This window comes from Eleutherodactylus coqui, chromosome 3 (assembly GCF_035609145.1).
Source record: "Eleutherodactylus coqui strain aEleCoq1 chromosome 3, aEleCoq1.hap1, whole genome shotgun sequence".
In the NCBI taxonomy this organism is placed as follows: Eukaryota; Metazoa; Chordata; class Amphibia; order Anura; family Eleutherodactylidae; genus Eleutherodactylus; species Eleutherodactylus coqui.
The window spans coordinates 56381157-56394809 of record NC_089839.1 but is presented as its reverse complement, the minus strand read 5'-3'; the positions used below and the strand labels follow the sequence as shown (position 1 = coordinate 56394809).

General features: G+C 47.6%; 1 protein-coding gene across 2 annotated transcripts in view; it reads left to right on the top strand.

Moving 5' to 3' along the window:
* The window catches only part of MACROD2 (mono-ADP ribosylhydrolase 2), a 1963046-nt gene that overhangs the window by 1851236 nt on the left and 98157 nt on the right, over nucleotides 1-13653 (top strand). Inside the window, exons 12-13 of one of the 2 annotated variants that reach the window (XM_066595626.1) lie at nucleotides 11923-11949; nucleotides 12227-12265. In XM_066595626.1, the coding sequence (XP_066451723.1) occupies nucleotides 11923-11949; nucleotides 12227-12265 (66 nt within the window). Of the gene's footprint in view, nucleotides 1-11916; nucleotides 11950-12226; nucleotides 12266-13653 lie in introns of both variants that reach the window. The other variant, XM_066595625.1, reaches the window with a different exon arrangement.

Sequence of the window (13653 nt, the reverse complement as noted above, 5' to 3'; positions counted from 1 at the left end):
TGTTCGTTATTCGGAACGAACTTCCCGTGATGCTCGAGGGTTCGTTTCGAACAACGAACCCCATTGAAGTCAATGGGCGACCAGAACATTTTTGTATTTCGCCGATGCTCGCTAAGGTTTTCATGTGTGAAAATCTGGGCAATTCAGGAAAGTGATGGGAACGACACAGCAACGGATAGGGCAGGCGAGGGGCTACATGTTGGGCTGCATCTCAAGTTCACAGGTCCCACTATTAAGCCACAATACCGGCAAGAGTGGGCCCCCCCCCCCCCCCAACAACTTTTACTTCTGAAAAGCCCTCATTAGCATGGCATACCGTAGCTAAGCACCACACTACCTCCAACAAAGCACAATCACTGCCTGCATGACACTCCGCTGCCACTTCTCCTGGGTTACATGCTGCCCAACCGCCCCCCCTCCCCCCCCACAGCGCACACCAAAGTGTCCCTGGGCAGCCTTCAGCTGCCCTCATGCCACACCACGCTCATGTCTATTTAGAATTGCGTCTGCCATGACGAGGGACCGCAGGCACACACTGCAGAGGTTGGCACGGCTAGGCAGCGACCCTCTTTAAAAGTGGCAGAGCGATAGCCCACAATGCTGTACAGAAGCAATGAGAAATAGAATCCTGTGCCACCGCCATCAGGAGCTGCACACGTGGGCATAGCAATGGGGAACCTATGTGCCACACACTATTCATTCTGTCAAGGTGTCTGCATGCCCCAGTCAGACCGGGCTTTTTAATTCATAGACACAGGCAGGTACAACTCCCTATTGTGAAGTCCCTGTCGACCCACAGCATGGGTGGCTCCCTGGAACCCACCGGCGGTACACAGAAATATCCCATTGCATTGCCCAACACAGCTGAGGTAGTAATGTCGTGCTTAATGCAGGTGGGCTTCGGCCCACACTGCATGCCCCAGTCTGACTGGGGTTCTTTATAAGTGTACAGATGTAGTAAAAACTCCGTGTGCACCTACAGCATGGGTGGGTGCCAGGAAGCCACCGGCGGTACATAGAAATATCCCATTGCATTGCCCAACACAGCTGAGGTAGTAATGTTGTGCTTAACCCTTTCCAATCCAATTTGTATATGGTTTTCCTAGGGGGCTTACTCTTTTTCTGCTGTTATACAACGGCGCTATATGCTGGCTAAAGCCAGTACTGCATGAGCTGACACGTAGGATAGGCTCCGACAGCAGAGAGGCTGGCAATATACAGTAAGAGATCCCCGACGGACGTCTACCAACAACGGAGCTGTACAGCCTTAAACCCTAATGTCTTCACAGGTCACACAGTGGACTGGAAAGGGTTAATGCAGGTGGGTTTCGGCCCACACTGCATGCCCCAGTCAGACTGGGGTTCTTTACAAGTGGACACATGTAGGTTAAACTCCCTGTGGACCCACTGCCTGGGTGGGTGCCAGGAAGCCACCGGCGGTACATAGAAATATCCCATTGCATTGCCCAACACAGCTGAGGTAGTAATGTCGTGCGTAATACAGGTGGGCTTCGGCCCACACTGCATGCCCCAGTCAGACGGGTTCTTTAGAAGTGTACAGATGTATTAAAAACTCAGTGTGCACCTACAGCATGGTTGGCTCCCTGGAACCCACCGGCGGTACATAAAAATATCCCATTGCATTGCCCAACACAGCTGAGGTAACGTCAGCTGTAATGCAGGTGGCCTAAAAATTAATTTGATTACACTGTAGGCGAGGGCCCACAAAAATTGCTGTATCAACAGTACTAATGTACATCCCAAAAATTGGCCATGGCCAGCCAAGAGGGCAGGTGAAACCCATTAATCGCTTTGGTTAATGTGGCTTAAGTGGTAACTAGGCCTGGAGGCAGCCCAGTGTAACGAAAAATTGGTTCAAGTTAAAGTTCCAATGCTTTTAAGCGCATTGAAACTTATAAAAATTGTTCTGAAAAATTATTTGAGTGAGCCTTGTGGCCCTAAGAAAAATTGCCCGTTCAGCGTGATTACGTGAGGTTTCAGGAGGAGGAGCAGGAGGAGGAGGAGGAGGAATATTAGACACAGATTGATGAAGCAGAAATGTCCCCGTTTTGGATGGTGAGAGAGAACGTAGCTTCCATCCGCGGGTGCAGCCTACGTATTGCTTACGTATCGCTGCTGTCCGCTGGTGGAGAACAGAAGTCTGGGGAAATCCAGCCTTTGTTCATCTTGATGAGTGTTAGCCTGTCGGCACTGTCGGTTGACAAGCGGCTACGCTTATCTGTGATGATTCCCCCAGCCGCACTAAACACCCTCTCCGACAAGACGCTAGCCGCAGGACAAGCAAGCACCTCCAGGGCATACAGCGCTAGTTCAGGCCACATGTCCAGCTTCGACACCCAGTAGTTGTAGGGGGCAGAGGCGTCACCAAGGATGGTCGTACGATCCGCTACGTACTCCCTCACCATCCTTTTACAGTGCTCCCGCCGACTCAGCCGTGACTGGGGAGCGGTGACACAGTCTTGGTGGGGAGCCATAAAGCTGGCCAGGCCCTTAAAGACTGTTGCACTGCCTGGGATGTACATGCTGCTCGATCTACGCACATCCCCTGCTACCTTGCCCTCGGTACTGCGCCTTCTGCCACTAGCGCTGTCGGCTGGGAATTTTACCATCAGCTTGTCCGCAAGGGTCCTGTGGTATAGCAACACTCTCGAACCCCTTTCCTCTTCGGGAATCAGAGTGGGCAGGTTCTCCTTATACCGTGGATCGAGCAGTGTGTACACCCAGTAATCCGTAGTGGCCAGAATGCGTGCAACGCGAGGGTCACGAGAAAGGCATCCTAACATGAAGTCAGCCATGTGTGCCAGGGTACCTGTACGCAACACATGGCTGTCTTCACTAGGAAGATCACTTTCAGGATCCTCCTCCTCCTCCTCCTCCTCCTCAGGCCATACACGCTGAAAGGATGACAGGCAATCAGCCGGTGTACCGTCAGCAGCGGCCCAAGCTGTCTCTTCCCCCTCCTCCTCATCCTCCTCATGCTCCTCCTCCTCCTCCTGTACGCGCTGAGAAATAGACAGGAGGGTGCCCTGACTATCCAGCGGCATACTGTCTTCCCCCGCCCCCGTTTCCGAGCGCAAAGCAGCTGCCTTTATGGTTTGCAGGGAATTTCTCAAGATGCATAGCAGAGGAATGGTGACGCTAATGATTGTAGCATCGCCGCTCACCACCTGGGTAGACTCCTCAAAATTACCAAGGACATGGCAGATGTCTGCCAACCAGGCCCACTCTTCTGAAAGGAATTGAGGAGGCTGACTCCCACTGCGCCGCCCATGTTGGAGTTGGTATTCCACTATTGCTCTACGCTGCTCATAGAGCCTAGCCAACATGTGGAGCGTAGAGTTCCACCGTGTGGGCACGTCGCACAGCAGTCGGTGTACTGGCAGCTTAAAGTGATGTTGCAGGGTGCGCAGGGTGGCAGCGTCCGTGTGGGACTTGCGGAAATGTGCGCAGAGCCGGCGCGCCTTTACGAGCAGGTCTGACAAGCGTGGGTAGCTTTTCAGAAACCGCTGAACCACCAAATTAAAGACGTGGGCCAGGCATGGCACGTGCGTGAGGCTGCCAAGCTGCAGAGCCGCCACCAGGTTACGCCCATTGTCACACACGACCATGCCCGGTTGGAGGCTCAGCGGCGCAAGCCAGCGGTCGGTCTGCTGTGTCAGACCCTGCAGCAGTTCGTGGGCCGTGTGCCTCTTATCGCCTAAGCTGAGTAGTTTCAGCACGGCCTGCTGACGCTTGCCCACCGCTGTGCTGCCACACCGCGCGACACCGACTGCTGGCGACATGCTGCTGCTAACACATCTTGATTGCGAGACAGAGGAGGAGGAGGAGGAGGAGGGTGCTTTAGTGGAGGAAGCATACACCTCCGCAGATACCACCACCGAGCTGGGGCCCGCAATTCTGGGGGTGGGTAGGACGTGAGCGGTCCCAGGCTCTGACTCTGTCCCAGCCTCCACTAAATTCACCCAATGTGCCGTCAGGGAGATGTAGTGGCCCTGCCCGCCTGTGCTTGTCCACGTGTCCGTAGTTAAGTGGACCGTGGCAGTAACCGCGTTGGTGAGGGCGCGCACAATGTTGCGGGAGACGTGGTCGTGCAGGGCTGGGACGGCACATCGGGAAAAGTAGTGGCGACTGGGAACTGAGTAGCGCGGGGCCGCCGCCTCCATGATACTTTTGAAGGACTCAGTTTCCACAACCCTATACGGCAGCATCTCAAGGCTGATGAATTTTGCTATGCGGACGGTTAACGTTTGAGCGTGCGGGTGCGTGGCGGCGTACTTGCGCTTGCGCTCGAACACTTGCGCAAGCGACGGCTGAACGGTGCGCTGAACTACACTGCTGGATGGGGCCGAGGACAGCGGAGATGAGGGTGTGGGTGCAGGCCATGAGGCGGTAGTGCCTGTGTCCTGAGAGGGGGGTTGCATCTCAGTGGCAGGTTGGGGCACAGGGGGAGAGGCAGGGGTGCAAACCGGGGGCGGTGAACGGCCTTCGTCCCACCTTGTGGGGTGCTTGGCCATCATATGTCTGCGCATGGTGGTGGTGGTGAGGCTGTTGGTGTTGGCTCCCCGGCTGAGCTTTGCGCAACAAAGGTTGCACACCACTGTTCGTCGGTCGTCAGGCGTCTCTGTGAAAAACTGCCAGACCTTAGAGCACCTCGGCCTCTGCAGGGTGGCATGGCGCGAGGGGGCGCTTTGGGAAACACTTGGTGGATTATTCGGTCTGGCCCTGCCTCTACCCCTGGACACCGCACTGCCTCTTGCAACCTGCCCTGCTGATGCCCTTGACTCCCCCTCTGAAGACCTGTCCTCCTGAGTAAGCGTTGCACACCAGGTGGGGTCAGTCACCTCATCGTCCTGCTGCTCTTCCTCCGAATCCTCTGTGCGCTGCTCCCTTGGACTTACTGCCCTTACTACTACCTCACTGCAAGACAACTGTGTCTGATCGTCATCATCCTCCTCACCCACAGAAAGTTGTTGAGACAGTTGGCGGAAGTCCCCAGCCTCTTCCCTCGGACCCCGGGAACTTTCGAATGGTTGGGCATCAGTGACGATAAACTCCTCTGGTGGGAGAGGAACCGCTGCTGCCCAATCTAAGCAGGGGCCCGAGAACAGTTCCTGGGAGTGTTCCCGCTCCTGAGCAGGTGTCATTGTAGTGGAGTGAGGAGGCTGGGAGGAAGGAGGAGCAGCAGACAGAGGATTCGGATTTGCAGCAGTGGACGGCGCAGAACTGCGTGTTGACGATAGGTTGCTCGAAGCACTTTCTGCCATCCAGGACAGGACCTGCTCACACTGCTCATTTTCTAATAACCGTCTCCCGCGTGGACCCATTAATTGGGCGATGAATGTGGGGACGCCAGAAACGTGCCTCTCTCCTAATCGCGCAGCAGTCGGCTGCGACACACCGGGATCAGGAGCTCGGGCTGTGCCCACACCCTGACTTGGCCCTCCGCGTCCTCGGCCGCGTCCACGTCCTCTAGGCCTACCCCTACCCCTCAGCATGCTGTATTACCAGTGATTTGATTTAACAGGCAGGAAATAAATTGGCGCAAGACTGCAGGCCAAATATAATTTTTGCCCTTTTGGGAAAACGAAAGGCCCCACTGCCTCTAGTGAATGAATAATCTAAGTTTAATAACTGTGCTGTGTCCCTGCTTATGTGTCACAGAACGTGAGGGTAGCAGAGTTATTATAACTCTGGCAGAGCAGGTATTTTTTTTCCCAATTAAGGAAAGCAAATGGCGAAGCCAGCAGTAAAGCGTAGCTGGGTGCGTATGATTTAGCAATGTTTTTCACGCAGCTCACACGTGTCCACAGGCGTTAGGACGGACAGAGGCTGGACAAATAGATTTGTTTTCACTTGTTTTTCCACCAAAAGGCAGCACTGCGTATATTCAATGAACATGAGAAGTTTAATAACTGTGCTGTGTCCCTGCTAATGTGTCACAGAACGTGAGGGTAGCAGAGTTATTATAACTCTGGCAGAGCAGGTATTTTTTTTCCCAATTAAGGAAAGCAAATGGCGAAGCCAGCAGTAAAGCGTAGCTGGGTGCGTATGATTTAGCAATGTTTTTCACGCAGCTCACACGTGTCCACAGGCGTTAGGACGGACAGAGGCTGGACAAATAGATTTGTTTTCAGTTTTTTCCCACCAAAAGGCAGCACTGCGTATATTCAATGAACATGAGAAGTGTAATAACTGTGCTGTGTCCCTGCTTATGTGTCACAGAACGTGAGGGTAGCAGAGTTATTATAACTCTGGCAGAGCAGGTATTTTTTTTCCCAATTAAGGAAAGCAAATGGCGAAGCCAGCAGTAAAGCGTAGCTGGGTGCGTATGATTTAGCAATGTTTTTCACGCAGCTCACACGTGTCCACAGGCGTTAGGACGGACAGAGGCTGGACAAATAGATTTGTTTTCAGTTTTTTCCCACCAAAAGGCAGCACTGCGTATATTCTATGAACATGAGAAGTTTAATAACTGTGCTGTGTCCCTGCTTATGTGTCACAGAACGTGAGGGTAGCAGAGTTATTATAACTCTGGCAGAGCAGGTATTTTTTTTCCCAATTAAGGAAAGCAAATGGCGAAGCCAGCAGTAAAGCGTAGCTGGGTGCGTATGATTTAGCAATGTTTTTCACGCAGCTCACACGTGTCCACAGGCGTTAGGACGGACAGAGGCTGGACAAATAGATTTGTTTTCAGTTTTTTCCCACCAAAAGGCAGCACTGCGTATATTCAATGAACATGAGAAGTGTAATAACTGTGCTGTGTCCCTGCTTATGTGTCACAGAACGTGAGGGTAGCAGAGTTATTATAACTCTGGCAGAGCAGGTATTTTTTTTCCCAATTAAGGAAAGCAAATGGCGAAGCCAGCAGTAAAGCGTAGCTGGGTGCGTATGATTTAGCAATGTTTTTCACGCAGCTCACACGTGTCCACCGCCCGTAAGGACGGACACAGGCTGGACAAATAGATTTGTTTCCACTTGTTTTTCCACCAAAAGGCAGCACTGCGTATATTCTATGAATAATAACTGTGTTGTGGCCCTGCCTATACAATTCTTTCCCTGCAGTATCAATGGAGGGTGGAATGCTCTGCAGAGGCGATTTTGAGAAGCCCAAAAAAAATGCAGCACAGCTAACAGCAGCCTGGACAGTACTGCACACGGATAAATATGGCCCTAGAAAGGACCGTTGAGGTTCTTGAAGGCTACACGCACTCCTAACACTCTCCCTGCCTATGCAGCACTTCTGTCCCTAATGCCAGGTGCAACGCTCTGCAGAGCCGATTTTGAGAAGAAAAAAAATCCCACTGCTAACAGCAGCCAACACACAGCTATCAGTGGCCCTAATAAGGACCTTTGGGGGGTCTTGAAGCCTACACTAACTACCAATTCTTTCCCTACAGCAGCTCCGGTATAAACAGCACTGTCCCTCATCTAACTCACACCGCATCTGAGGCGAGCCGCGGGAGGGGCCGACTTTTATATTAGGCGAACACCTGATCTCGCCAGCCACTCACAGCAGGGGGGTGGTATAGGGCTTAAACGTTGCAGGGGGAAGTTGTAATGCCTTCCCTGTCTTTCAATTGGCCAGAAAAGCGCGCTAACGTCTCAGGGAAGGAAGTGAAAGTAACCAGAACACCGCATGGTGTTCGTTACGAATAACGAACATCCCGAACACCCTAATATTCGCACGAATATCAAGCTCGGACGAACGCGTTCGCTCATCTCTAGTGTTCATTCTAAAAATCCAAAACATTTCTCGTGTTTTTAATTTCGCAAAGGAGAAGGTGTGGATTTGTTCTAGTGGAGTTATTTTCATATCTTTCGGATTTTTATTGTGTTTCTCCGAAAAATGACGCGAAACACTGTGTTTATGATAGCCTGTTGTTATGTTTACTGTTGCAGTAGAAAAAAATGTAAGTGTTGCAGTAACATCACACAGGGGAGAAAATCGGTATATTGCCATAAAGTTATTTTTTTGCCACATATTGTACTTCATTTAGATAGTAAATATAGACCGATATAATTTGTGTATATTTATTAAAAATGCCAAAAATTGAGAAAATTTTTTAAAAAATGTCATTTTTTCACACTTTCAATTGCAATATCTCAAATATGTGCAAACACACTGTATAAATTTTTGATAAGATATATATTTCCATCTGTTTACTTTATTCTGGACGCACATTGGAAAAACTTTAGTTTTTTTTAACCATTTAGGAGATGTACAAATTTAACATTGCTTTTTAACATTTTGAGGAACACTTTGTTTTTCTACACCAAGCCAAGATTGCAAAGGCTCATAGGTGTCAGAATAAGATACCCCCCAAAATGACTACTATTTTAAAAACTACACCCCTTAATGTATTCACTGAGGGGGTCAGGAGTATTTTGACCCCACAGTTTCTTTTCAGGAGTTACTGCAATTCAGAGGAGAATAAATAAAATGTCATATTTTTGCTAATACGTCATTTTACAGGCAGGTTTTTTTCTATAGTGCACATGAAAATGAGGACTTACACCCCAAAATGGATACCCCCCTTCCCATTTGTCTTGTGTTTAGAAATATATCCATCGTGGCCCTAATATTATGTCCATATGCATAACGGGGCCCAAAATGAAAGTCGTTTTACGCCCCATAGCACACTTGCAGAGCCCTTGAGTGTCCAAAACGAATCCATCTAGGGGTGTACATGGTATTTAAGGAATCTAAGAAAAGGGCTGTTGTGTCAATTTAAAAAGAATTTTTTTTGGACAACAGATATATGAATGAAGACGTTTACCCCAAAATGAATACCCCTGTTTATCCTGTGTTCAGAAACATACCCATTGTGGTCCCAACCAACTTACTGGACACATGGCTAGGCCTGTAATGGAGGGAACACCCGTTGGATTTCTGGGCACAACTGAATAAATTTCAGGTCCAATTGCACACTTGTGTAGAAAAAATATAGACTCCCTAAAAATATAAATACCCTAAATCTTAAATAAAAGTAGTAATGTAAACTGTGTGGTATGTCCGAAAACAGGGGTAATTATGGAGGCCCGGTTGGGATGGGCACATGGGGCAATAAAACCGGCTATGCCCTCCTCCTCCCATGCTTGCTGTAAACATGACACTTTTTTGGTGGTGGTATTTCTTGACCTTAACAGCAGGGATGGGGTGTAAAAAGTACCGCTCTATGAGGCTTCATAATCTTGCTGAGGTGCGGCGGTCTCATGCAGAAGGCATTTAACAAGCTGCTCCTAGAGCTGCAGGAAGGCGAACGTTCTTGTAAATTAAGTATTACAGGTAGCGATCTGAATAATGCTGGGTTCACACGGCCGTATGTGGAATCCACTTGCAGAGGCCCTCAGTGGATCCCAGCTGTCATCCCGGCCGTGGCCCTATGTACGGCTGCGTAATTTACTGTGCATAACTACGTCCTTACACAGGCGGGCATGCGCAGTACACCATTTTTCATTTTTTATTTCCTGCGCCGTCACATAGTGATGACGTGGGAACCAGCAGCCCGTACATAAGGTAGTTGCATATGGGCTGCGGGTATATCTGCGACCATAGAGTGCAATGGGCTCTATGTTGCGGATATCAGCGGTAAAATCGAACATGTTGCGTTCTGTTTTCTGCAAGCGGTTTACGTAATTCCAACCTGCTAAAGTGAGCAAAATTGTGTACTCCAGTGCATTTGATTGATCTGCGTATTACTACAAATCAAATGCATGCAGAATCCACAATTTCTATCTGCTTATGTGAGAACGGCCTAAGGCCGCCTGCAGACGCCGGGTCGGATTCGGCTGCGAGAATTCTTGCAGCGGGACCCGACCCGAGCGTCTGCAGAGAGCAGCGTGTCACTCACCTGCACCTGCGGCCCCGGCTCTTTCATGTGCCGGGGCCTGCGGCCGGTGAGTGACGTTTCTGTGCGGGGCTTGAATACAGCATGCCGCGCAAAACTTCGCGCGGCCAAATCGCGGCTGTCTGCCTAGGATTGCGTTTGTCAACGCAATCCCATGGCAGCTTCCAGGGGTGGAAATTCCGTGGGAAATCCCGCCACGGAATTTCCACCCGTCTGCAGGCGGCCTAAGGTAGATGGCAAGGAGACTTTTAATTACCCAGGCTCCCCGGCTGCTGCGCATGTGTTCAGCATTTTGACGGTGCGTGGGCCAAAGCTGGGAAAGGTCCACGGATAAAGATCTCGTTGGGGGACAAATCCGGGGACCTAAAGTATATAATTATATTTCCCCTCACAGATACGATCCGTAACGGGAGATGAAATTTTAAGTTTTAAACCAATTTTTTTATTTTTTACACTTTTCAACTATACATGATCACCCTTATCCAGTGAACAACGGTGATCATGTGACCGGAAACCGCATATAGCGTCCCCAGTGACCTCTCTTCACTTGGCCAGGTGCAGGGGATTTTAAATTTGTCGGGCTCTACGGCCCTCTGCGCATGCTCGCCACATCAGCGCATATGCAGAAGCCTGTGGCAGGTCCAGATTGCCGCGGGACAGCACAGAGGATGAGGTTAAGTATTTTCAACACCCCTCATGGAATGCGCTCTGTGAGGGGAGCTGAAAATCTAATTTTGCTTTAGCTTTTTATTTACTTTTATACGATCTCATGACCGGGGGGTCTTCCCGGGGCCCCCTATAACAGCTTCTGCAGTGCTTTAATCTCCAGAGGGAGCATGTTTTTACGCCCCTGGGGATTGAAGCCCACTTAGGCAGGACGTAAAAAAAGCAATGGGGTGGTCACTAAGGGGTTATATTAGCGAGACACTCCATTTCTTTAAATGGGTGTTCCCATCTCGACCAAACTTGGCCATGATGGAATCATTATTCTGTACAAGTTGGTTGGCATTATGGTAACAGCCGAGCGTGGCTGGGCTATGTTGTTTCCATAACTCCCATAGAAGTCAACGCAAGTTTCTTAAGTAGCATAGCACAGCAAGCTACACTGTTTCTATATCTCAAGGGTTACAGAAACAGCATGGCAAATCCCACTCAGCTGTTTTCATAATCCCTGGCCACCATGTACAGCCAGACTGTGGTCAAAGAGGGCCAGAAGATAGTCCGACATTGCTATGACTTATTAGGCTTATCCTGTGGACAGGCGATAATAGACTGCGATGGGAATGCTTGTGAAGTCGTACTCACCCTTCTCATACTAGAAAAATGTGTGTTTGTTCATGAAACATTTTCCAAATATTTTGAGACATCTCCGAATGTATCAGACAAACAGTAAATGACTCCACATACAGCAATGAATATAATGATCTCTATTTGAAACTCAGTAAGTTGCTCATTAGTTTTTTTCTCAAGTCTGACAGGCGTTGCAAACAAAGCATGTGATGCAGCGCTGTTACCATGGCACTAGTATCACGAACTTCCAAATCTAATATATCTGCTCAAAGGCTCATGCACTAAGCAGAGATGTGCTAACTTCATGTATTGTATGACTGCATGCCTTCTAATCTTGCATTAAAGGGTTTGTGCCATAAGAAGAAGCTATTTCCTATCCAAAGGATAGAGGATAAATATCTGACTGCGTAATTTGGATCGTTGGGGAAATCGCAAGTACAGAAGTCCTGAAGGTTCCCAAATGAATGGAATGGTGGTCACACATGTAATCCTACTCCATTTTTTACAATGGGACTGCCAAAGATAGCCAAGTTCAAGCCCGTTCCTGAAATTAATGGAGTAGCAGTGTGTATCCATGACCACTGCTTCAATCATTTGGAGACCTTTGGGATATTCAGGGACCAACAGAGCCTGCTCTCGTGATCAATACAGATCCCAGTGGTCAGATGCCTTCTTTTCTTGGGAAACATTCTTTAACTATGTACCTGTGTTCCCCTTCTATTAATTGCTAATTCTAGTCTTTCTTATTATTTTGAAGCTGCAGAAGAAAAAGAACTTTCTCAAGATGCAGGTGAGCAAGACTCTTATTCCATTTAGTTCTTTCACCTTTTTGCAGGTTTTCCAAATCCTGATTGTTGCCCATAGATATCAATGTTTAGATTTCTAAAGTCATTGATCTAGTATTGGCTTGGTGTTCACACGTACCAACTCATTAAATGAATCATAATCTGGTACTTGCCAAGAATTGAACTCCCTTTCCTGCAGGTCCAGCCAGTAAGCAATGGCCTCTTGTGCTTAATGGAAGACAACACTTTTGACACATGACCACTTTTTTTTTTTTCTTACAGAAAATGATGGAGACCTGAAAGAAACTATTATGGACTCAGGTAAGAGTTTGCAATGGAACGATTTTCATTAAGGGCCTTAATTCTCCCAACAGTCACATTAAAATTGGAAAACCCAAAAATGTAACTCTTTTTATATCTTAGATTTTGCATTTATATCTCGCATAAATCTATTTGGTGCAAAACTTAGCAGCCTGAAGTGCATTTTTTTTTCTTAGTGACATAACTAATTTTAGCCTTAACCCTTTCCAATCCAATGTCTGACATCTAAAGACATTCTGATTGAAGGCTGCACAACTCCGATGTCGGTAGACATCCGGCAGGGTATTCTTACTGTAGATTACTGGCCACTCTGTTGTCAGGGGCCTCTCCAGCATGTCCCATACCGCAGTACTGGTTCTAGCCAGCAGATGGCGCCATTGTATAATGGCAGAAAGAGAAAGCCCCCTAGGAAACCCTGAATCCAAAAATTGGATTGCAAAGGGTTAAGAACTGGTAAATCGCATACCCTTTTGGGTTCCTGCGGTCATATCTTGTTATTTTTTCATCAATACAGTTGTATAACACCTTGTATTTATGACACCTTGTATTTTGAAGGAAGAGTTCTAGTCTTTATAAGAACTAATTCTGGGTACATATAATGTATTGAATAATTTTTATTAATTTTTTTGCTGTGGAGTCAGTGGGAAAAAAAAGGCTATTTCACCATAGATTTTGGGATTTATTTTTACATCATTCATCATGTGGTATAAATATCATTTTAATGTTATTCTTGGGGTCATTATAATTATGACAACACCATATTTATAGAGGTTTTATTATGTTTTTCTATTTTTGCGCATTATAAACCCTTTTTTTTAAGAAAAATTCTTTTTGTAACATTCCATTCCAGAACCAAAGCATTTTTAGCGATTAGATGAGCATGTTTTCATCTTTTCACTCCTTCTAGTAATCAGCTTATCACCAGATATCCTTCTAGAAAAGAAACAAGATTATCCAATGCAGACATCCTCTTTAGGTTTTTTTTTATGCTTCTGGATATCACTTGAACCCAATCTGCCATTTGTTACTTTATTAATGATCAACATTAAATACTGGTGGTAGGAAGCTGAAATGCATTAGTTGTTCCACCAGTGTCCTACGAATAGTTTTCAAAAGTCATCAATTGAAAATGCACAGATGTGACTGAAGGTTTCATATATCTTAGGCGAATATTGATAAAAATGGACAATTTCAACCGAAATAAACCTTCATTGGGGGAAATTGTCCGGATAGAAGTCAACCTTGTTTGAAATTTTTTGAAGGTTAGTTAGACAAAAGATCAAAGATTGTCTAATGTCCATCCATCGTCGGTGTCGATGAACATACGTTGCCAGTTTGAACAACTATAGCACCACATACGGACTAAAATGTGTATGGCTGCATCTGCA